Below are 25,074 nucleotides of genomic sequence, written 5' to 3' on the forward strand. Positions count from 1 at the left end.
ATAGTTATCTTTTTTACGATTGGACACACTTTGAAAAAGGTTGCCTTGTCAACCTGTCGGTTTGATAATTGTGTGGTGGAAAGGTATGCAGAGGGGCATGGCTGGTTCCTGCTGACTGGAAGTGTTGGAACAGTGAAACCCAACGCTGGTTGACTTTCAGTAAAAAACACCCGACCTCGGGCTCATAGGACAGTGGGATCGTGGTCAAGGTTGAAACCGCTAAACAAACCTAAAGGACTGCACACACTTTATTTATCTCCTATCTTAAAATCCTTGGTTCTTTTTTAGATGGCCTTTACAAGAACATTGCATAATTCAATTATAATTTAAGAGCATACAATATTGTAAAGATATGGTATAATGCTCATGCATTTTTGTACCTAACTTTTTAAACGTTGAATATCTGTACAAAAATAAATGAAATTTATGGATGCATTTTAAAAGTTTGTGTCTCAAAACATTTGCAGGAGCTCACATGAAATTACCCTTCAAACACATTTCATATTACAGTATTTCTTTTAATTTTGTTCTCTTATATTTTCTTTACACAATCTACTTCCTCATAAGAAAGTACTGGCTCTGCTATGCAATAAAGTTCATCTGAACAGAAGCTGACAAAACCCTGGAAATGACCACATGTTTCAGAAAGCATTATGACATCACATTTAAATATACATTTACAATCCACAGATTTCAGCTATAGTAGACAAGTTTTAAACACTGCTCCCTCAAACAATTTATTGTTTCTAATAATTCTACACCACAGCTCCCCTCCCCCCACAGCACACTAGACCTGTTAAGTTTGTTACCCATCAGTACCTCTGTAACTCACTAGACCTGTTTTTAAAGTTTCTGTTCGACCTTCCTAGAACCCAAGAAACATTCTAGAAACTTCCTTGTCATAAGTGTCAAATCTCAGTAGGGCTCGTACACCATCTTTGCTGAACTGAATACACAGTAAAGCCAATATGTCAGAATACTTCAAATATTAATATGGATGAAGGAAAGGAAGCTATTTTTGACAACTTATAAGGATAATTTCTCTATGAAAGGAATGCTTCTTTTACAGTAGTGAGACAGACAAGTACAGAAAGATACACACAACACCTGATGCCTCATATCCTTAATCTAAAGCACTTCAGCTTTGTGTCCTGCAGTAGAGACCACATGGTCCACATCTCGGTGGGATTCAGTTTGTGCACCAGCATGATCTCCCTGTAAATGCAGGGGTTGAAATGTGACACCACCTGATGGAACCCAAAGGTCCTGAAGCCAGAGTGGTGTGTCAGCGTGACATTAATCTTCTGCAGGCACATGCCCACAAAGACATCATCAATGGGGAAGAGGTCAGTGCTGGACACTGCCACTCCCAGGCTCAGCACAGTCTGACGTGACATCAGGTAGCCCCCACCGCCAGCGTATGGAGGATATGGCTTGTTGGGGTACATCTCCTCTGGTATGAAGTACTTCCATTGGTTCTGCCGGATTGGATAGGCTCTTGAAATTATGTCACCAGCGAAGAGTTGCTCAGACGGCTTGTGGCCTTTAACATATTCAACCAGATTGCTGGTGTGAACAAAAACGTCATCGTCCCCTTTGAACACAAAGTGGGCCCACTGGCACTCACAGGTGAACCAGTTCAGGAAGTGGACCTCCTTCAGGGTCAGGTTGAAAAAACTGTCCTCAAAATCCCACTGCAGGATGTCCCCAAACTGCCTGCTCTCCCACTCCAGTAGCTGCTGCAGCAGGAATCCCTGTATTCTGTCTAACGACTTACCTACCAAGAACAACAGTTTCACCCTTTTACCCTGAACATATCCCCTCTTCCCCCAAGTGCTCCGGAGCGCAATCCTGCGATCCACCTGGATGGCTGTGGACTTAATGGCCAGCAGGAGAAAAAGGTCATTCTCACAGGGTGTTGGAGACAGCAGGCGGGGGAATGTCCTGCAGTGTTTATACATGAGGAAGTTACGGTGGGGAGGTGGGACAGAGGACGGAATATTCTGCATGCTGTCATTGAGGGAACACTTGAAAACATCCACAGTGGGCTGTGACAGCGGTGGTGTGGTGGAGGCAGAGGTGTTCCAATGCCAATCTGTGTGGTTCTTACGCCACACTCTGAGCTCTCCCCTATATGTTAGTGAGACATTGACGTCCATCGTCATAAAGATGACACCAATCAATGACACCAATGCAGTCCCAATGACAATGGACCATCTACTGAGGCGTAGGTTTCTGAAGAGGATCCTCATGGTTCTGAAAAGAATTGCAAGCACAATACGTTTTAGCAACAAGGAGACATAATTGGCACTGGTAGCCTATGGGCAATTCCACTGTAACAGAGTGACACTGAGACTAAGATTCTTCACTTTAAAATGTAAGTCAAACAAATGATTGCAAAGTTAAGCAAACCATACAACTCTATGCACAAGGACTACTTTTAACAATTTCCACTGAACTTTACAAAAACACCTTTTCTTGAAGAACAGTGCAGATGCAAAGTTTGGTAACAGAATGACTGTTTGTGCCGTCATTCAGTATGTACTGTATCTACCGGTATATGTAGTAAGCCTACAATAGACTACAAGCGGCAAACTTATATTGTCTCATACCAAAAGTATGCAGGTCACACATAATTGTGCCTCTGCGGTAGCCTGGTCCCAGATACAGTATGTTCGTGCTATCATGTCAGCTGTTTGGCATGACAAGGGGTGGCATGATGACACAAACAGGCTGGTGCCCAGTCTACCTCTGGGACTTTCTCCACCACAGAATAATAAACCATGTTTGTGGAATATGTAATGCTGCATTCATAATCAAGTGGAAAGGTGGTAATTACCAGTTGTGATGTCGGAAATACCAGTTGGATGCTAATTGACCACAAGCTGTGTCAACCATAAACTACAATTACAGCTATTATGCTTGTAAACAAATCATAGTGTTCAAAAGCCATATTCTTAAATTGCTTTTTATAAATAATGTTTTGTTTTTTAATTTAACTGCCAAAAATGCTGTTATCAAGGTAATTTCCTTAGTGGGTGATGTCAGAGGTCAGAGAATTTAGATGATAGAAGAGTTTGCCACTTGGTTATGAACGCAACATTAGACCTAGGCTATGCTTAACAAGTGGGTGTCTAGACAGGTAAATTAGAGGCTCTATTCAATCCGCATCACAGAAGTTCAGCTTTACATCGTAATTGAAATTTAAAGGCAATGTTCCCGCTTTAGCTGAGACTGCATTTGTTAAAAGCTGCATATGTCGGCCCTATTCTATCCTGTTGCAACACAATCTCACACTCAATTAGTGCAAATATCTACAAAAAGTATTTCAGCAGATTTTGTGCATTTTTGTGCGGCTTAGCACCATTATACCCAAGTATTAAGCAAAAACAAGCATAGAAAACAGCATTGGTATTAATAAAACCTGGTTGATTAACAATATTGGGTTGTTAACACGTTTGTTTTATGTGGGACACATAAAAAGGCTGCGTAAAAGATAATTTGCCAAAATGCATTGCTCTAATAACTTTAAAAAGATTGCTTGGAAGTTTGCCCCCCAAAAAGGTATTTTCCAAAAATGAAGTCACACAAAAGTGTGTCTTTTCCTACGAATTAAGTCGCACAAAAAATGTGTGTATTTTCACACAAAAATGCACGAAATCTGCTGAAATACTTTTTGTACATATTTGCACGAATTGAATGTGAGATTGTGTTGCTTATTTCGTAAAGCAATAACAGGGTGCTTGAATGAAGCCAACAAGCAATTCCCATCAGTGGAGCCTGCAGAGGGGAGGACTGCTCATAATAATAGCTGGAATGGAGCAAATGGAATGGTATTTGAAACCATTCCACCAATTCCGCTCCAGCCATTACCACGAGCCAGTCCTCCCCAATTAAGGTGCGACCAACCTCCTGTGATTCCCATAGGCCTACAAAAAGGAAACAGGGTCCAAAACTCACTTGATTTAGTTACAATTTAAGTTTTGTTTAATTCTGATTTTCTGGGGCCGCTAGAGAGCGTGCTATGGAGTAGACGTGCATTGCTAGAGCTCCGCTCAATTTTGAAACAAATTAATATTTATCTTAACCTCTCACAACCTATAACTTCAAACAAATATGACAAAAGGAAAAGGCAACAAAAAAGGGGGCGCTAAACAAGATAATTGGAATGAGATAGACAACGAACCAATTTCAACGTCGCCGACCCACGAGGAGCTAGCTGAAGAGGCTAGCTTCCAAGAGTTCCCCACAGATCCTACTCAAAGTGACATACTGGCTGCCATAAACGCACTAAGCAAGAAGGTGGACACAAGGTTGGCTGATATCTCAAAGAGTATTGGGACTTTGGCCGAAACTGTGAAGGCAACTAAGGGAAGGGTGCACGAGGTTGAGCAGACGACAATCGATCACGAGGCCAGGCTACAGGACATAGAGAAACAGTGCGCAACGTTCAAAAATGACAACAAAACCCTGAAGGCCCGACTGGAAATGCTCGAGTCGCATTCAAGACGCCAGAACATCCGAATATGTGGGATCCAGGAGGACACTGAGAAAGGGAAACCCACTGAATTTGTCTCGGAGCTGATACCGGCATTGCTGGGGAGTGAACACTTCAAAACGGCCATCCTGATCGACCGCGCACACAGAGCACAGGCAACGAAGCCGGCCAAGGGCGGGCCACCAAGGCCATTCATTGTAAGGCTGCACTATCCCCACACCAGGGATCTCATCCTCAAGCTGGCTAGTCAAAAGTTCCCCCTTAACTACAACGGAGCCAGGGTGTCTTTCTACCCAGATCTTACCTTGGAGGTGAGGAACCAACGGAAAGAGTATGATGAGGTACGCAACAAATGCAGGGCGGCCAACATCCGATATGGATTCCTCTTCCCAGCCCGGTTTAAGGTGACAGTCGAGGGATCAACACGTACGTTTGACAACGCAAAAGAGGCCGATCTGTTCTTGACAAGCAAGCTCCCCGGCTGAGGATACAGAACGGCTGTGCCAGCAGGCTAAATGGCCAAATACAGGCCAGGAATGTGTGTGAATTGAATTTCCGGCCTATGTCTTTTCGATCAGAAGATCAGAAATTGGGACTTATATGATAGGTGAGATGTTGTGGCTAATATAGCATTGTTTGGCATGTCATGTTTTAACGCCACTCACCCCCTAACGTGAGAGTTAAGTTAAGTGTTATTTAATATTAGTTTATATGCGGAGCATCTATAGACGACGAGTTAGTTCAAGCTTTATGTCTAGACACCCTAAGGTTTGTGTGTTAGTCAAGGAGCGCTTCGTTTGGGGAAGTCACTCAGTAAAGGGACGGGTGGAGGGACGGGAGGGGGGATGGGGTCTGTGTTTTATGTTCACGTTTATTAGTACAGGTGGCATGACAAGCTCCCGCACGGCGGGACGTTTTTCTTCAGGGTTTTGTTTGACAGCAGCAATTTGCTTTAAAATAAGAAATGCCACATAGTGACCGAGCACAGAGTAGACCAGGTGGAATAAAGATAGTCAGCTGGAACTGTAATGGATTAGGGCATGTCGTGAAACGAGCTAAGGTTTTTTCTCATCTTAAATCACTGGGTGCTGACATAGTGCTTCTTCAAGAAACTCATATTAAACGCTCCGCGCAGGCCAAGCTACGAGTCGGCTGGATCGGTCAGATATACCAGTCTAACTTTGATGCAAAAGCGAGAGGGGTAGCAATCCTGATAAGGAAAAACATTCCTTTTGTTTACTCAACCTCGATTTCAGATCCTAATGGTCGGTATATTATTGTGGCTGGTACACTGAATTCAAAACCAATAACCTTGGTCAATTTATATGGACCCAACTTCGATGATCCATTATTTTTTCAAAGGGTATTTAAGGCCATACCAAATATCTCGGATACAAGTGTTATTGTTGGAGGTGACTTTAACTGTACGTTAGATCCTCTTTTAGATAAACAGCTATCAAGGTCACTTCAACAATCAAATGCCAGTGTCTGTCTAAATACATTGATGACAAACCTTAACATTGTCGATATTTGGAGACTGACGCACCCAACAGACAGGGATTATTCTTTCTTTTCATCAGTTCATAAATCATATTCCAGAATTGACTATTTTTTGTTGGACTCCAAACTAATTTCAGCAGCTGAGTCGGTTACCTATCACCCCATTCTAATTACGGACCACTCTCCTCTGTCCATGGTGCTGAAACTCGACAATATGTCGACAGGTCGGCGACCGTGGCGCTTAGACGCATACCTGTTGAAAGATGAGGCTTTTTGTCAGTATTTGAAGGAGCAGATTGCCTTTTTCCTCAGTACTAACGACACGGGGGATGTTGACGACTCCACCCTTTGGGAATCTCTAAAGGCTGTGATTAGAGGTTACATTATTTCTTATACATCAGAGAGGAAGAAACGTGCCAATACTAAGCTGAGAGAAATTGAAAGAGAGTTAGGGGAACAGGAGAACGTTTTTAGGACAAATTCCTCGTATACAGTCCTTGAGAAGATCACAAAGTTAAAGTATGAATACAATACCATCCTTTCGAAACGGGTGGGCTCTTTACTTGCTAGAACGCAACAAAGTTATTTTGAACTGGGGGACAAACCACATAAATTATTAGCAAGACAGCTAAGGCATGTACAAGCATCTAGAGCTATTCACAAAATAAAAGACAAGAAGGGTAAAATAGTAACAGATCCGCAGGACATTAATAAATGCTTTGCGCAGTTTTACTCAGAGCTATACCAATCAAAATGCGATGCTACTGATCCACAAACTATGGAACGCTTTCTCGCTGAATGTGAACTTCCTAAACTAGACAGGGGGGCAGCTGCCGCACTCGATGCAGGGATAACCTTAGATGAAATTAACACAGCGATAGCACAATTTCCAAACAGCAAGGCCCCTGGGCCCGATGGATATGTAATAGAATTCTATAAGAAGTACTGCGCTAGTCTATCTCCACTTATGCTGCGAATGTTTCAACAATCCAAAGAAAATACCAAACTCCCGCAAACACTGTATGAGGCTACAATAGCCCTGATCTTGAAAAAAGATAGAGATTCCATGGAGATGTCGTCGTATCGCCCCGTGTGGTTACTCCCCATAGAAAACAAGGTGTTGACAAAGATATTGGCAAACCGATTGAAAAAATATATTTCCGACATCATACACCCTGACCAGACAGGTTTTATCCCGGGCCGACATATATACTACAATTTGAGACGCCTTTTCAACGTAATGTATCATGATCATAAAGTTGAGGCAGTGGTAATAGCTCTTGATGCAGAGAAGGCGTTTGATCAGATTGAGTGGAAGTATATGATGTCGGTTCTGGAGCTTTTCGGATTTGGAAAGGAATTTATTAATTGGATAAGAATTATTTATGCACACCCAATGGCGTCCGTTGTGACCAATCAGGAAATGTCGCAGTCATTCCGCCTGTTCAAGGGGTGCCGACAGGGGTGCCCTATTTCGCCTGCTCTCTTCGCTATAGCCATGGAACCCCTTGCTACTCGCATTCGGGCATGTGCCGATATAGCTTCTGTTAAAATAAAAGACACACAGCACAAAATTTCCCTATATGCAGACGATGTTCTTTTGTTTTTGTCTAAGCCTAAAACTTCTATTCCACCATTACTTAACTTGATAAACACATTCGGCTCCTTCTCTGGCTACAAGATAAACTGGCAAAAAAGTGAGTTGATGCCAATATCACGGCCTGTGGATATGCAATTTCTGCAATCTACCCCGTTTAGAACAGTGAGGGACAAGTTCACAAGCCTTGGCATTGTAGTGACAAGAGACCTTGACCAGCTATTGAAAGTGAATTGGGACATGAAAATATATCAGCTTAAACAAAATATAGATTTCTGGAAAACTCTGCCTATTTCCTTGGTTGGTCGTATAAACGCTATTAAAATGGTTGTCCTACCCAGGTTTCTTTACCTCTTCCAATGTCTACCCAATTTCATACCACAAAGCTATTTTAAGAAACTGGATTCAATAGTAACTCCATTTTTATGGGATAACAAGGCAGCCAGAATTTCAAAGAAGCATTTATGCAAGTACAAGATAGAGGGGGGCTTTGGCCTTCCTCACTTCAAACTGTATTATTGGGCTGCTAATCTGAACATTGTGTTTTTCTGGAGGGAAAGTTTACCTGCGATGAGACAGAAGGATATGCCTTCATGGCTTTTGATCGAGCAGGCCTCCTGTCAACGTTCCTCACTCCCTGCACTTGTTAATAGCCCATCATATGTGAAAAAACCCACTTATGACTCCAATCCAGTCATTTGTCATACGCTTAGGATCTGGAAACAGATTAGGGATTTTCTTAACATACCCACTGTTTACATAGACAGCCCGATTAGCCTGAATCATGCTTTCCACCCTGCATTGGATGATGTGGTGTTTTCACAGTGGAGGGAGAAGGGGCTTACAACAATTGGTAATTTATACATAGATGGTCAGTTAGCTTCATTTCAACAATTACAGGCAAAGTTCAACATGCCAACAACACATTTTTTCAGATACCTCCAAATCAGGAATTTCTTAAGGACACATATCCCACAGTATGGCATTAAGCCCAATAGTCCTACATTAGATAGCTTGATACTTGTCAAACCCCATTCAAAAGGGTCGGTCTCTAGACTGTATGATGTGCTACAGGCCCACATAGAGGTATCCACAGACACCATTAAAAGGGCTTGGGAACAAGAACTTGGTTCAGAAATCTCAAATGAGGACTGGATAGAAGCTCTCAGGAATATAAACCACAGTTCAGTGAATGCCAGACACAACCTTGTACAGTTTAAGGTGATACACAGGTTACACTACTCAAAAGTAAAACTGCATAAAATATTCCCGGACACCTCACCACTGTGTGAGAGGTGCAAGCAGGATGAGGGGACGTTGACCCACTTATTCTGGACATGCCCTAAATTACATGCTTACTGGGCTCTCATTTTTGATTACTTATCTAAGGCCTTTGATAGAGTTCTAGCCCCAGACCCATTGATCGCTCTGTTTGGTACAGTTGATGGGAATAACCAGGAAGGGAAAGCTGTCTCTCTGTGTACTCTATTAGCCAAAAGGCTCATATTGCAATTTTGGAAATTGGAGACTGTACCTACCTTTGAAATGTGGTTACGGGATTTAGGGAATGTAATACATATGGAAAGGATTCGATACAACACCTCCAATAGAAGTCCATTGTTTTACAAAATATGGCAGCCGATACTGGATAAATGGTCTAGCCCCGCTTCATAACTGGGCTGACGATCTGCTGCTACTCTGTGCTGTACTCCACTCAATATTTATTTTTGGCTGAACTACACTGCTTGTAATGACTATATGCTGTCTTCTTATACATGTACCACCTAATAGGATTTTGTTTTATTTTGTGTATGTGTGAGTTAACTTTTGTTTTGTCCTCTAAACTGGCCATCCCATTCAACAGTACAATGAATGTCATTGTTTGTATTGCTGTCTTTTTTACTTTATTTTTATTGGAAAATAATAAACATATTATAAAAAAAAAAAAATCTGATTTTCTTTTAAGAGCAAGATGTCTTGTGTGTTTTATAAACAGAAACTGAAAAACCTCAATAATGTTCCAGCACTCAGGTGAAGCCTAAAGAACCTTATGATAATAGTTGATAATAGTTTAGGCTACACCACAAAACTATTTGTCAATTATATACTAGTTACACTAGTTATTTTATACTAGACTGTATTTACTTATTATAAAACAAGGAAATACAATATAATGCGTGATTGATTAACAATTGATCATTTATCCTATCAAGCCCAAGATATTTGGTTTATTTTCATTTTTTATGCGCCTATTCAAACATTTTTATTCTTAGCCATTAAAAAAAGAGTTTCAATACAACACTAATTCACTTACTTGATATTAAAAACAAAGACGAAGAGACCATCAAAATAGTTGTAGCCTACTTAGGAAGTGAGTTTCGGGGGGGAACTGAAGTGTTGTTCGACAATTACCGCCATACAATCCTTAGCGGGAAGGATGCACAATCAATGTTTGCGCACCTGTTGCTGAAATACTCCGTTTATAATTTGCTTGATCCAGTTATAATTCTTTAGAAATACTACCATACCCGCGTTTTTAAGAAGTTATGATATTCGTCTAGAGAATCGTTGCGAATTGACTCGACTATGGTTACTAAATGCAAGTTACCTCGCTTCCCTGAAGGGAAGTTGCATTAAATGTATTGTCACCGATTTATCCTATAACCTTGAAGGGCGTGCCTTGCGCTTTGTCATTTGGATATTCTTCATTCCTTGTGACTTTCGTAGACTATGTCCAGTTCCTGCTATTAGATCCATTAACTTTTGAAAATTGAATTTCACAATATTTTGATATAGCTACTAGGAACATGAGGGACAAAAAGGGTGCATTGTATTATCATAAACTTGACCAATTTGAGTTCGTAATTGGTTTTAATCCCCAAATTTTGTCATGACAACTTTTTATTTTTCTTCATTACAAATAGCTAGGCTGATGGCGCATCATGGGTGAACCAGGTGATGAGCTTCTGAGGCTGAATGCCATTTATCCAGATGCACAGTGAACTCCACAGTCATTGACTCGAACTGGTTTGGACTGGGAGCAGAGTTGTCGTCCATGCGGAAATCTGCCTGGCTTTCCTTCCATCCTTTTCCTTTACCTATAAGTATGAAGGGAAATATTTAATCTTATGAACAACTTATTTGGTACCATTTTACATGGAATTGTAAATGTTTTCCCGTACATTGTGTACCTTACACAAATATATTATTCTCTAGAAACTAGGAAGGCTAAGGGATTCTATTTTTCATCTAGGTAAAACTGGCCTAAGAACTGATCAACGCCTACACAGTTGCTATGTATTTTTGCTCACTTTTAGAGGGTGGTGCAACATTCTTCTGCCCCCCTGCACTGTCAGCACTTGACTTAGTTTTCTTGTCCTCCTTCTTCTTGTCATGTTTGGCTTTCTTACTTGGGTCCTGTAGAAAATTACAAAGCATGTCAGACATGTACAGTGCATTCGGGAACTATTCAGACCGCTTGACTTTTCCACATTTTGTTACGCTACATCCTTATTCTAAAATGGATTTAAGAGATTTTTTTCTTCATCAATCTACACAAAATACCCCATAATGACAAAGTAAAAACAGGTGTTTAGAAATGTTTTCAAATGTATACATTTCTTTACTGAAATATGACATTTACATAAATATTCAGACCCTTTACTCAGTACTTTGTTGTAGCACCTTTGGCAGCGATTACAGCTTTGAGTCTTCTTGGGTATGATGCTACAAGCTTGGCACCTATATTTGGGGAGTTTTTCCCATTCTTCTTTGCAGATCCTCTCAAGCTGTCAGGTTGGATGGGGAGCATTGCTGCACAGCTATTTTCAGGTCTCTCCAGAGATGTTCAACAGGGTTCAAGACCGGCCTCTGGCTGGGCCACAAGGACATTCAGAGATTTGTCCCAAAGCCACTCCTGCGTTGTCTTGGCTGTGTGCTTAGGGTTGTAGTCCTGTTGGAAGGTGAACCTGCGCTCTGGAGCAGGTTTTCATCATGGATCTCTCTGTACTTTGCTCCATTCATCTTTCACTCAATCCTGACTAGTCTCCCGGTCCCTGCCGCTGAAAAACATCCCCACAGCATGATGCTACCACCACCATGCTTCACCGTAGGGATGGTTTTGGCCAGGTGATGAGCGGTGCCTGGTTTCCTCCAGACGTGATGCTTTGCATTCAGGCCAAAGAGTTCAATCTTGGCTTCACCAGACCAGAGAATTGTGTTTCTCATGGTCTAAGAGTCCTTTAGGTGCCTTTTGGCAAACTCCAAGCGGGCTATCGTGTGCCTTTTACTGAGCAGTGGCTTCCGTCTGGCCATTCTACCATAAAGGCCTGATTGGTGGAGTGCTGCAGAGATGGTTGTCCTTCTGGAAGGTTCTCCCATCTCCACAGAGGAACTCTGGAGTTCTGTCAGAGTGAGCATCGGTTCTTGGTCACCTCCCTGACCAAGGCCCCTCTCCCCCGATTGCTCAGTTTGGCCGGGCGGCCAGCTCTAGGAAGAGTCTTGTTGGTTCCAAACCTCTTCCATTTAAGAATGATGTAGGCCACTGTGATCTTGGTGACCTTCAATGCTGCAGACATTTTTTGGTAGCCTTCCCCAGATCTGTGCCTCGACACAATCCTGTCTCAGAACTCTACGGACAATTCCTTTGACCTCATGGCTTGGTTTTTGCTCTGACATGCACTGTCAACCCACAGTTGCGACCAAACTGTGCTCAGTTTCTCTAGGCAGAGTCTGGGTAGTTCCACATTTTTTCAATTTCCTAATGATGGAGATCACTGTGTTCTTGGAAACTTTCAACACTCTAGAAATTGTTGAAATAAAACTATAAAACTGAAGGAGATTTTACCGTAATTCTGTTAACATACTTTGCATCTGCACAGTTTTTCCAGTAGACCTACATGTTTCATTTATTTACTGTGTAAATTGTTCAAAGTAGTCATTGTTCTATTGTTTTTGTTTAAAGTGAAAAATAAGTCTCATAATTCCAGTACTGTGGCATTTCCCCAATACTTTAATATAGATAATGTAGAGCAAAGGGCCTCTGGTGTCAACTTTGGCACATATTTTCACTTTGATAGTTGTACTTTGCTTGCAGAGAAAGAGGAGAGTCACAAGCTACAGAGTACCTTATCTCGGGGTGGCATGGCCCTGGTGCTTTGCTCTGTGAGCAGCACCCCAAGGTTGCACAGGGCATCAACTCTCTGATCACCAGACACCAGGTCCTGTAGTGGCACATGGATCGAGCCCAGGGTTCTTCTGATGGGAGTGTCCTGGACCAGGTCCATTATTGAGTCTTTCTTCTTCTTCTTGTCTTTTGATTTTTGGTTGGAACAAGTGTTGCTTGGTGGTCGCGCACACTGTCCAAAAGACAAAATAATACTTATTTTGTGCTAGTCGTATCTGTTACCATAAATGCGTTCATAAAAGGTTTCCATTAGACATATCATGTGTTGGATTACTACATACTGTAAAAAGGCAGAGAAAAATCGTCTGATGACTGAAATGGTAGCTTACGTTGTTACAAATATAGATATTTGTAACAACGGATATAGCCCATTACAGATATAGCCTGTGGTTCACTCCAGACCTGACTGCCCTTGACCAGCACAAAAACATCCTGTGGCATACGGCATTAGCATCAAATAGCCCCTGCGATATTAAACTTTTCAGGGAAGTTAGGAACCAATATACACAGGCAGTTAGGAAAGCAAAGGCTAGCTTTTTCAAACAGAAATGTGCATCCTGCAGCACAAACTCCAAAAAGTTCTGGGACACTGTAAAGTCCATGGAGAATAAGAGCACCTCCTCCCAGCTGCCCACTGCATTGAGGCTAGGAAACACTGTCACCACCGATAAATCCACAATTATTGAGAATTTCAATAAGCATTTTTCTACGGCTGGCCATGCTTTCCTCCTGGTTACACCTACCCTGGTCAACAGCCCTGCACCCCCCACAGCAATTTGCCCAAGCCTCCCCCATTTCTTCTTAACCCAAATCCAGATAGCTGATGTTCTGAAAGAGTTGCAAAATCTGGACCCCTACAAATCAGCAGGGCTAGACAATCTGGACCTTCTCTTTCTAAAATTATCAGCCGAAATTGTTGTAACCCTTATTACTAGGCTGTTCAACCTCTCTTTCGTATCGTCTGAGATCCCCAAAGATTGGAAAGCTGCCGCAGTCATCCCCCTCTTCAAAGGGGGAGACACTCTAGACCCAAACTGCTACAGACCTATATCTATCCTACCCTGCCTTTCTAAGGTCTTCGAAAGCCAAGTTAACAAACAGATCACCGACCATTTCGAATCCCACCGTACCTTGCTATGCAATCTGGTTTCCGAGCTGGTCATGGGTGCACCTCACCCACACTCAAGGTCCTAAACGATATCATAACCGCCATCGATAAGAGACAATACTGTGCAGCTGTATTCATCGACCTGGCCAAGTCTTTTGACTCCGTCAATCACCACATTCTTATCGGCAGACTCAAAAGCATTGGTTTCTCAAATGACTGCCTCGCCTGGTTCACCAACTACTTCTTAGACAGAGTTCAGTGTGTCAAATCGGAGGACCTGTTGTCCGGACCTCTGGCAGTCTCTATGGGGGTGCCACAGGATTCAATTCTCGGGCCGACTCTTTTCTCTGTATACATCAGTGATGTTGCTCTTGCTGCTGGTGATTCTCTGATCCACCTCTATGCAGACGGCACCATTCTGTATACTTCTGGCCCCTCTTTGGACACTGTGTTAACTAACCTCCAGACGAGCTTCAATGCCATACAACTCTCCTTCCGTGGCCTCCAACTGCTCTTAAATGCAAGTAAAACTAAATGCATGCTCTTCAACCGATTGCTGCCCGCACCTGCCCACCCGTCCAGCATCACTACTCTGGACGGTTCTGACTTAGAATATGTGGACAACTACAAATACCTAGGTGTCTGGTTAGACTGTAAACTCTCCTTCCAGACTCACATTAAGCATCTCCAATCCAAAACTAAATCTAGAACCGGCTTCCTATTTCACAACAAACCATCCTTCACTCATGCTGCCAAATATACCCTGGTAAAACTGACTATCCTGCCAATCCTTGACTTCGGCGATGTCATTTACAAAATAGCCTCCAACACTCTAGTCAGCAAACTGGATGTAGTCTATCATAGTGCCATCCATTTTGTCACCAAAGTCCCATATACTACCCACCACTGCGACCTGTATGCTCTCGTTGGCTGGCCCTCGCTTCATATTCGTCACCAAACCCACTGGCTCCAGGTCATCTATAAGTCTTTGCTAGGTAAAGCCCTGCCTTATCTCAGCTCACTGGTCACCATAGAAACACCCACCCGTAGCACACGCTCCAGCAGGTATATTTCACTGGTCACCCCAAAAGCCTTTCCTTCCAGTTCTCTGCTGCCAATGACTGAAACGAATTGCAAAAATCACTGAAGTTGGAGACCCATATCTCCCTCACTAACTTTAAGCACCAACTGTCAGAGCAGCTCACAGATCACTGCACCTGTACATATCCCATCTGTAAATAGCCCATCCAACTACCTCATCCCCATACTGTTATTTATTGTTTTGCTCCTTTGCACCCCAGTATCTCTACTTGCACATTCATCTTCTGCACATCTATCACTCCAGTGTTTAATTGCTAAATTGTAATTATTTCGCCACTATGGCCTATTTATTGCCTTACCTCCCTTATCTTACCTCATTTGCACACACTGTTTATAGACATTTTTTCCTCTATTGTGTTATTGACTGTATGTTTGTTTATTCCATGTGTAACTCTGTGTTGTTGTTTGTGTCGCACTGCTTTGCTTTATCTTGGCCAGGTCGCAGTTGTAAATGAGAACTTGTTCTTAACTAGCCTACCTGGTTAAATAAAGGTTAAATAAATATAAATTAAAAAACAAAATGGACTCACTGGACGTGATCTCGTCAGATTAATGGTTATGCTTTTTTAATAGTATATCTGAAATATTTTTTCACACTACCATGGCTTGTAAGTGATTGTAACCAGTTCAAAAATGTGATGTACTGTAACTATACCAGTTTGAGTGTCATTGTGTTAACCACAAACACAAAACAGCCACATAAATGATATGAGGAAGCAATGACCTTCTACATGACTATGCTGAAAAACAGGTTATGGCATGTGATACGGTGCCACTAACAAGGAAAGTTTATCAGCTGTTAAGTGAAACTATAAACCTTTCTGAAAAAATTACATTGTTGAGAACCTTTCCATCACCAGACTATAAGGACTGTTAAATTGTGTAATCTCGTTTACCCAGAAGTAAAATTCTGGCTAAAGTTTGTCACTTCCATGAGAGATTACAAATTGTGTAACATCACCTCTTTCCCCCCTTTCTTTTCTGTTGTAGATGTGGTTATTGGCTGTTCTCCTGAAGGGGCAGGCCATGAGAGGACCTAAAAAAAGCCAAATAATAGTCAGATAACAATAACTCAATCCTCACAAGACATCCATGCATCAACCTAAACATAAATCTATGCATCTAGAGGACCCAGTATGTGGGTGTGGGAGTATGTGAACTGTCTTTGTTTGCATGGTGCGGAGTGTCTATTTTGTTCTGTACCTTCTCCTCCTCCACAGTCAACCAGAGCCCACGAAGGACAAAGGACTTGAAGGACCCCAGGTCACCAAAACTATGCACACTTGTGTGGTCATAGTCCATGGACTCTGCCCATGCCAGCTTATGTGTGCTGTTCATTATCACTGCAAAATGGGGGCAGTGAGAGAGAGAGATAAATAGTTGTTACTAACTAAAGACACAGAGTGATTTTATAGATGACAGAGGATGAGATCAGTAAAAGCTCAGGTCAGGCGATGGAGGTTTCAAGAATCACCTAGTGGAATCAAATGAAAAGGCATCCTAAGCACGGTCCTGCTTCCCTCAAATATTAATCTAGGGATAGTGTGAGATTTTGGTAATAATTTTCTACTTACCCAGAGTCAGATGAACTCATGGATAGTAGTTTTGTGTCTGTGCGTGCAGTTTGAAGGTAGTTGAGCAAGCCATGCTAATTAGCATTATCGCAATGACTGGAAGTCTATCTTCACATCACAGGCCTTTCTGTAAAGCTTGTATTAAAATTGTAGGAAATACAACTCATCTGAAGGTAAAAAAACAAGATTCAGTTAACATTTCTGGACAATATCCCTTTAATTAATGTTCCTTGGCCCTTAACAACTCTGCATAGTGTTCTCTGATACTTGGCAAAAGTTATCATCATGATCACACTACCTTAATTTATGATGAGAACCTGCAATACCTGCAGAGCCTTCTGCTCAGGAAGCCTTCTGTGTGGTAGTTAAAGTACTCATACCCTTTGACACATTTTGTTGTGTTACAGCCTAAACATATATTTAATCCATTTTATTTTTCTTTCACCCATATACACACACACACAAAACCCCATAACTACACAGTGAAAACATGTTTAGAATGTTTTGCATATTTATTGAAAATGAAATATAGAAATATCTCATATACATACCCCAATACTTTGTAGAAGCACCTTTGGCGGCGATTACAGTTTTGAGTCATCTTGGGTATGTATCAGCTTTGCACATCTGCATTTTGAGATTTTCTCAAACTCTGTGACGTTAGATAGGGCGCAACAATCATCAAGTCTTCTCACAGATTTACAATGGGATTCACGTCTGGGTTTTGGCTGGGCCACTCAAGGACTTTCACATTCTTATTCTGTAGCAATTACAGCATTGCTTTGGCTGTATGCTTGGGCTCATTGTCCTGTTGGAACATAAATCTTTGCCCCAGTCTAAATTTGTTTGCACTCTGAAGCAGGTTCTCATCAAGACTTTCCCTTTATTTGGCTCCATTTGTTGTTTATTCTATCCTGCGCTTTGCAGCGCTTACAGCGCTTTGCATTCAGGCCAAAAGGTTACATTTTTGTCTCATCAGACCACAGAATCGTTTGCCTTAAGATCTGAGAGTCTTTCACGTAACTTTTTGCAAACTCCAGGCGTGCGGTCATGTGCCTTTTTCTCAGGAGTGGCTTCCATCTAGCCACTCTCCCATAAAGCCCAGATTGGTGAAGTGCTGTAGAGACATTTGCTTCTGGCAGGTTCTCCTATCTCAGCCAAGGAACTCTGTAGTTCTGTCAGAATGGTCATTGGGTTCTTGGTCACCTCCCTGACCAAGGTCCTTCTTGCCCATGTGCTCAGTTTGGTCGGAAGGCCAGCTCTAGGCAGAGTCTGGGTAGTTCCACATTTTTTCAATTTCCTAATGATGGAGACCACTGTGTTCTTGGAAACTTTCAACACTCTAGAAATTGTTTTATACCCTTCCCCAGATATATGACCACAAGCCTATCTCGGCGCTCTTTGGACAGTTCCTTGGACTTCATGGTATAGTTTCGGCTCTGACATGCACTGTCAAGTGTGGGACCTTATATAGACAGGTGTGTTTCTTTATAAATCATGTCCAAATAATTGAATTGGCTACAGGTGGACTCTAATCAAGTTGAAGTGACATCTCGAGGATGATCAAAGGCTATTGGATGCACTTGAGCTCAATTTGGAGTGTCATAGCAAAAGGGTTTGAATACTTATGTAAATTAATTATTTCTGTATTTAATTTTCAATAAATTTGCAAAGATTTCAAAAAATATGTTTTCACTTTGTCATTATGGGTTGTTGTGTGTAGATGGGTGAGAGAAAAAAAATCTGTTTAATTAATTTTGAATTCAGGCTGTAACGCAACAAAATGTGGAATAAGTCAAGGAGTATGAATACTTTCTGAAAGCACTGAAAGTTGTTTACCATCAATGGAACAATGGTTAGTTTCCAAACTCTCCATTGTCCTGGCTGGGGTGTCTGGTATTGGAGTGTTGGTTGTTTCCTCCTCACAGTTCTCTTTTGGTGTCTGATAGATACCAACGATGCCCCCATCCATCTTCTCCGCTATGGGTGTCATTGGATCAGATGTGGATGCAGTGTCACTGCCAGCCTGCTGTGACCAATCAATAACTAGATTGTAATATGACAATTAATTAAGTTGAATGACTAAACAGAAAAATGGGATATCATGCCTTGTTGCCAGGGGGTGGTTGGCTGAGGAACTCATAGTTGACAAAGTAGCTGTAGCTGACCACAGGGAACTCAGGGGCACTCTCATCCACAGTCAGCAGTGGGTCCGGGACACCCCTGATCCTTCGCACCGTCACTGTTGCCATGGCCTGGTCCACTATCCGGTCTGTGGATGGAACATAACCATCTTACTCTTCAAAAGCAGGCTGATGCATTTTCCCAAGGTTATTTTATTTGGCCCCCCAAGTTTCATTATTTTACTTGTTGGACTTAAAAGACTGTAAAACCACCATCAAATCAGCTCCAAGGGATTTCATTTTGGTAAATCTGTTCCAAAGTATTCCCACACGCATAATACAGAGATACAGTTGAAGTCGGAAGTTTACATACACTTAGGATGGAGTCATTAAATCTCGTTTTTCAACCACTCCACAAATTTCTTGTTAAACAAACTATAGTTTTGGCAATTCGGTTAGGACATCTACTGTGTGCATGACACAAGTAATTTTTCCAATAATTGTTTACAGACATATTATTTAACTTATTTCAACTCAGTGCCTCTTTGCTTGACATCATGGAAAATCAAAAGAAATCAGCCAAGACCCCAGAAAAAAAGTTGTAGACCTCCACAAGTCTGGTTCATCATTGGGAGCAATTTCCAAATGCCTGAAGGTACCACGTTCATCTGTACAAACAATAGTGCGCAAGTATAAACACCATGGGACCACAAAGCCGTCATTCAGCTCAGGAAGGAGATGTGTTTTGTCTCCTAGAGATGAAGGTACTTTGGTGCGAAAAGTTTTAATCAATCCCAGAACAACAGCAAAGGACCATGTGAAGATGCTGAAGGAAACAGGTACAAAAGTATCTATATCCACAGTAAAACGAGTCCTATATTGACATAACCTGAAAGTCCGCTCAGCAAGGAAGAAGCCACTGCTCCAAAACCACCATAAAAAAAACGGTTTGCAACTGCACATGGGGACAAAGATTGTACTTTTTGGAGAAATGTCTTCTGGTCTGATGAAACAAAAATATAACTGTTTGGCCATAATGACCATCGTTATGTTTGGAGGAAAAAGGGGGAGGCTTGCAAGTCAAAGAACAACATCCCAACCGTGAAGCATGGGGGTGGAAGCATCATGTTGTGGCGGTGCTTTGCAGCAGGAGGGACTGGTGCACTTCACAAAATAGATAGCATCATGAGGTAGGAAAATTATGTGGATATATTGAAGCAACATCTCAAGACATCAGTCAGGAAGTTAAAGCTTGGACGCAAGTGGGTCTTCCAAATGAACAATGACCCCAAGCCTACTTCCAAAGTTGTGGCAAAATGGCTTAAGGACAACAAAGTCAAGGTATTGGAGAGGCCATCACAAAGCCCTGACCTCAATCCCATAGAATATTTGTGGGCACAACTGAAAAAGTGAGCAAGGAGGCCTACAACCCTGACTCAGTTACACCAGCTCTGTCAGAAGGAATGGGCCAAAATTCACCCAACTTATTGTGGGAAGCTTGTGGTAGGCTACCCGGAACGTTTGACCCAAGTTAAGCAATTTAAAGGCAATGCTACCAAATACTAATTGAGTGTATGTAAACTTGTGACCCACTGGGAATGTGATGAAAGAAATAAAAGCTGAAATAAATAATTCTCTCTACTATTATTCTGACATTTCACATTCTTAAAATTAAGTGGTGATCCTAACTGACCTAAGACAGGGAATTTTTGCTATAAAAGCTGAAATAAATAATTCTCTCTACTATTATTCTGACATTTCACATTCTTAAAATTAAGTGGTGATCCTAACTGACCTAAGACAGGGAATTTTTGCTAGGATTGAATGTCAGGAATTGGGAAAAACTGAGTTTAAATGTATTTGGCCAAGGTGTATGTTAACTTCCGACTTCAACTGTATATAGTGCCTTCAGAAGGTATTCACACCCCTTGACTTTTTCCACATTTTGTTGTGTTAACAGCTTGAATTTAAAATGGATTCAATTTAAATTGTGTCACTAGCTTACACACAATAGCCCATAATGTCAAAGTGGAATTATGTTTTTACACATTTTTACAAATTAATAAAAAATGTAAAGGTGAAATGTCTTGAGTCAATAAGTATTCAACCCCTTTGTTATGGCAAGTCTAAATAAGTTTAAGGGTAAACATGTGATTAACAAGTCACATAATAAGTTGCATGGACTCACTATGTGTGCAATAATAGTGTTAAACATGATTTTTGATTGACTACTCCATACATACAATTATCTGTAAGGTGCCCCAGTCAAGCAGTGAATTTCAAATACAGGTTCAACCACAAAAACAGGGAAGGTTTTCCTATGCCTCGCAAAGAAGGGCATCTATTGGTAGATGGCTAAAAATGTAAAAAGCAGACATTGAATATCCCTTTGAGCATGGTGAAGTTATTCATTACACTTTGGGTGGTGTATCAATACACCCAGGTCGCAGTTGTAAATGAGAACTTGTTCTCTACTGGCCTACCTGGTTAAATAAAGGTGACAAAAAAAAACAAAAAAAATCTTGTGTGATTAGTGCATTGTTACGTCAGGTGGAGTCACTACTACACAACGCTCATCCCTCAACCGATCAGCGCAGACGTAGTTGTCACACTATAGAATGTAAGACAATGGTGATAGTGTGGTGATTGATAGCTTAACCTCTCATCTTGGCCAGGCCTTCAAAGCGATGGTGATCATCCGGTGTAACCCGTGTGGCGTCCAGGTAGAGCAGCCGCGGGAGGCTGTCCAGGATGAAGCCTGGGTAGGAAGGGGTGAGGGTAAGGGGGTTGCCCTCCAGCACCAAGGTCCTCAGGCAAGGCAGGGTGGCCAGGGCATCCACTAGGGCACGCTGTCCTTGGAAGCCAGACCAGCTCAGGTCCAGAGATACCAGTCGTGGCCTGAAGAGGGAGACAGAATGCAAGGGCTGAGCTGACAACTGGTGAGAGGAAGCTGTGGAACTGCCTCTGTATGTATGGGATCTGTCTTTTCATCACTTATAACAAAATCAAACAACCTGAACAGCCATGGTAAAAAAATGTAAAAGTATGTTTCTCATATTGGGACTAGATGGTATAGCGACTAAATAAATATACACGATAGCTAGTTCATATTTTTTATGAAAATAGTATTTTAGTAACTATAATATGTTGTGGCCCTTATAGATAGGCGGCAGGTAGGTTTCGGGCACAGCGTTGGGCCAGTAACCAAAAGGTAAAAATCTGTCGTTCTGAGCACACTGTTCCCTGGGCGCCGATGACGTGGATGTCGATTTAAGGCAGCTCCCCGCACCTCTCTGATTCAGAGGGGTTTGGTTAAATGTGGAAGACACATTTCAGTTGAATGCATTCAGTTGTAGAACTGACTAGGTATCCCCCTTTCCTAAGATCCTCCGTTTCACCCGCAAAGGTTACTTTTGTTAGAACTTTTATTTTATTGTTTTATGATGTGCATAACTTTGTTACTTGAATTGAAAAGCGCTATACAATGAAAGTTATTATTATTCATATGACTGCTAGGGAATGTAATGTCCCTTCCTATTATTGCTAGAGTCTGTTGTCATCTGCTGGTGATTGTGAGCAAGTGCAGATGAGTATTGAAATTGTACTGTTTGTCACTTGCCCTGTGTGTGAGCACTTACCATAGAGTTCCAGTGAGGTACTGGATGTCTGCGGGGGAACCCAGCCTGTTGCAGCCCAGACCCAGATGCTGAAGGCAGGGTAGAGGCTGGCTGCTAAGACCTTTAAGGCTAGAAACCTGGTTGGCGTAGAGCTCCAAAACCTTTCAAACGAACACATACAATGCATTTAATTGAAGGACTGTGCAGTGATATCAAAGACGATCACTATATGCATCAGAGTGTTCATAAAACATCCCAATGATATTAAAGGTTACCCTACCAATGTCATGAATAATAGAAAAAGTAATATGGCCTACTTGTTTGAATGTTTTTAGTGATACATCACATCAACATCTGTGAATTTTCTAATCAATTTGACCAAACCCTAGATTCATGTCCACACCGCAGTTGAACCCTAACCCTAGCCATAACCCTAACCCTGACCCTACTCCTTACCTTAAATTCATGTCCACATCCCGGCTCAACCCTAACCCTAACCCACCCTAGCTTCATGTTCACATCCCGGCTCAACCCTAACGCTAACCCACCCTAGCTTCATGTCCACACCCCGGCTCAACACTAACCTTAACCCACCCTAGCTTCATGTCCACATCCCGGCTCAACCCTAACCTTAACCCACCCTAGCTTCATGTCAACACCCCGGCTCAACCCTAACCATAACCCACCCTAGCTTCATGTCCACACCCCGGCTCAACCCTAAACTTAACCCTAACCCACCCTAGCTTCATGTCCACACCCTGGCTCAACCCTAACCTTAACCCACCCTAGCTTCATGTCCACATCCCGGCTCAACCCTAACCCTAACCCACCCTAGCTTCATATCCACACCCCGGCTCAACCCTAACCCTAACCCAACCTAGCTTCATGTCCACATCCCGGCTCAACCCTAACCCACCCTAGCTTCATGTCCACATCCTGGCTCAACCCTAACTTTAACCCACCCTAGCTTCATGTCCACATCCTGGCTCAACCCTAAACTTAACCCACCCTAGCTTCATGTCCACATCCTGGCTCAACCCTAACTCCACAGAATCACTCCTCCTACTATAGTTCAGTGCAGACGAATGGCGCTCTGAGTGTCCCTGTGGTGGGATTCAATGAGACATGGGTTGATGTGCCACAGCCCCTCCTCTCCCTGTGTTGTGTGACTCACTTGTAAAGTGCAGGGCAGGTACTCTGCTTGTAGTTCAGAAATTTTGTTGGCACTCAGCACTAACTCTCTTAGATTGGAGAACCTGAGCACGCCATCATCGACTATGGAGACCTGATGCACACAAAAATACCCATTCACTGACAGTATGAATTCACATTCAAATAGATAGGAACATATGGGGGAGGGTCTTCCTCTATATAGCTGGTCTTTTGAAAATGCGAGATGACACTGCTGGGACTTATCAAATAATGCATTCATCACACATTGTGCCTGCCCTGCTCAAAGTGATGGCACTTCTTACTATAATTGCCGATTACTGTACAAAATAAAATGTTGGATGAATTGTTTATTTCAGTAGGACAGCTATATAAAGGCTGGTAATATAAACGGGAGCCAAAAGATTTCTCAACAAATAAATCAAGGCTTGTGAGCATTGGCTATCAGACAGCTAAGATACTCACACCCTTGTCTACAATACGTAGAGTGTTGAAGTGGCTGAATATGAAGTTGCCATGGAGAAGTTCAGGTGTTCGCACGGACAGCTCTCTCAGTGTTGGGGCTTGGGGGCTCCATGACCCCTCATGTCGCCATGGGGACAGTGGACTGGTCAAGTGCTCCATAAGGGCCTCCTCCTCCTCCTTGGCTGCACCTTCTCTCCCCTCGTCCTGCTCGCTGTAGCCCCAACTATGTTCCTCAAAGATACTCCCTCTGGATTTGCTCTGAACACAACAGCACAGGAACATGCCGTTGAGGTAAAAAGCATTCCATTTCTGTTAATCAATGGTATTTTGGTCCACCTCATTCATATCCACTACTTGTACATGAAAAAAGTAGGAAACCACCAAGAGGTGACCTTGCTCGCTGGATGGCACCATCAAGAGCCATGTACTATATATATATATATATATATATATATATATATATATATATATATATATATATATATATAATCTCTCTGGCACCATCCATTCCATTACATTGAGACTTAGGATCTTTGAGTGAAATCACACAAGTTTGTCTGCCCTCTTTTGCACCAACCTGATCTGATGTGTGGCCAAAAAAGCTTCATACATAAATGGCTTGTGGACTCACCCAACAGCCATGCCCACATGGAAAGTCCTTCAGACAGAGGCTACGAAGCTGCTCCTCCACAGCCAAAGAAAGTGTCCGAGAGCCCATCCTAAAGCATTAGGGTTGTAGATAAAGAAAAAAATAACAGACCCATTAAAGGGAAAGCCAATCCCATAAAATGGTGTGAGAGCCACAGGATCAAACTAATTTACTTTTGAGTTTTTGGTAGAGTTTTTTCAAGGCCCTGTTGCTTGTTAACAATCGCTGCATTTGGCTGTGGAGCCTTCTGAAAGGTTGCCTGGCAACAGTTGACAGAACACATACCAGAGATCTACATTACACCACTTTCCTGTTGTGGGAAGGTACAGTGGCAAGAAACAGTATGTGAACCGCTTGGAATTACCTGGATTACTACATAAATTGGTCATAAAATTTAAAGTCACAACAATAGATCACCACAGTCTGCTTAAACTAATAAACACACAAACAATTATACATTTTCATGTCTTTATTGAACACACTGTGT

The 25,074-nt window shown here is 42.1% G+C and overlaps 2 protein-coding genes across 4 annotated transcripts; both read right to left on the bottom strand.

Moving 5' to 3' along the window:
* Positions 1-497: 497 nt before the first annotated feature.
* On the bottom strand, positions 498-10,332 carry LOC139545371 (N-acetyllactosaminide beta-1,3-N-acetylglucosaminyltransferase 4-like). 3 transcript variants are annotated; one of them, XM_071353073.1, is made up of 2 exons: positions 9,910-10,332; positions 498-2,256 (listed from the first exon to the last, which is right to left on the bottom strand). In XM_071353073.1, exon 2 carries the CDS (start codon positions 2,250-2,252, stop codon positions 1,116-1,118), a length of 1,137 nt encoding a protein of 378 aa, XP_071209174.1. In that variant the 5' UTR covers positions 2,253-2,256; positions 9,910-10,332; the 3' UTR covers positions 498-1,115. The 3 variants fall into 3 exon arrangements, with proteins under 3 accessions (XP_071209174.1, XP_071209173.1, XP_071209172.1); XM_071353072.1 differs by lacking the exon at positions 9,910-10,332 and adding an exon at positions 4,803-4,882; XM_071353071.1 differs by lacking the exon at positions 9,910-10,332 and adding an exon at positions 4,187-4,277.
* Positions 10,333-10,447: 115 nt separating this feature from the next.
* LOC139545850 (leucine-rich repeat-containing protein 43-like) lies at positions 10,448-24,818 on the bottom strand. The gene is made up of 12 exons (XM_071354059.1): positions 24,570-24,818; positions 23,939-24,196; positions 23,478-23,588; positions 22,325-22,464; positions 21,346-21,584; positions 18,669-18,835; positions 18,403-18,628; positions 16,193-16,332; positions 15,951-16,025; positions 12,722-12,952; positions 10,907-11,012; positions 10,448-10,693 (listed from the first exon to the last, which is right to left on the bottom strand). The coding sequence occupies exons 1-12, from the start codon at positions 24,654-24,656 to the stop codon at positions 10,536-10,538; spliced, it is 1,938 nt and encodes a 645-aa protein (XP_071210160.1). The 5' UTR covers positions 24,657-24,818; the 3' UTR covers positions 10,448-10,535.
* Between the last annotated feature and the right edge of the window lie 256 nt (positions 24,819-25,074).

This window comes from Salvelinus alpinus, chromosome 19 (assembly GCF_045679555.1).
Source record: "Salvelinus alpinus chromosome 19, SLU_Salpinus.1, whole genome shotgun sequence".
Lineage (NCBI taxonomy): Eukaryota > Metazoa > Chordata > Actinopteri > Salmoniformes > Salmonidae > Salvelinus > Salvelinus alpinus.

Bases quoted from the DNA above. Each gene is read 5' to 3' on its own strand.
- LOC139545850 (XM_071354059.1), bottom strand. From the start codon at position 24,656: ATGGGCTCTCGGACACTTTCTTTGGCTGTGGAGGAGCAGCTTCGTAGC. The intron at 21,585-22,324 runs GTAAGTGCTCAC...CTCCCTCTTCAG, and splicing joins TACCTCACTGGAACTCTATG to GCCACGACTGGTATCTCTGG. The intron at 18,629-18,668 runs TGATATCCCATT...CAACTTAATTAA, and splicing joins CACCCCCTGGCAACAAGGCA to TTGTCATATTACAATCTAGT.
- LOC139545371 (XM_071353073.1), bottom strand. From the start codon at position 2,252: ATGAGGATCCTCTTCAGAAACCTACGCCTCAGTAGATGGTCCATTGTC.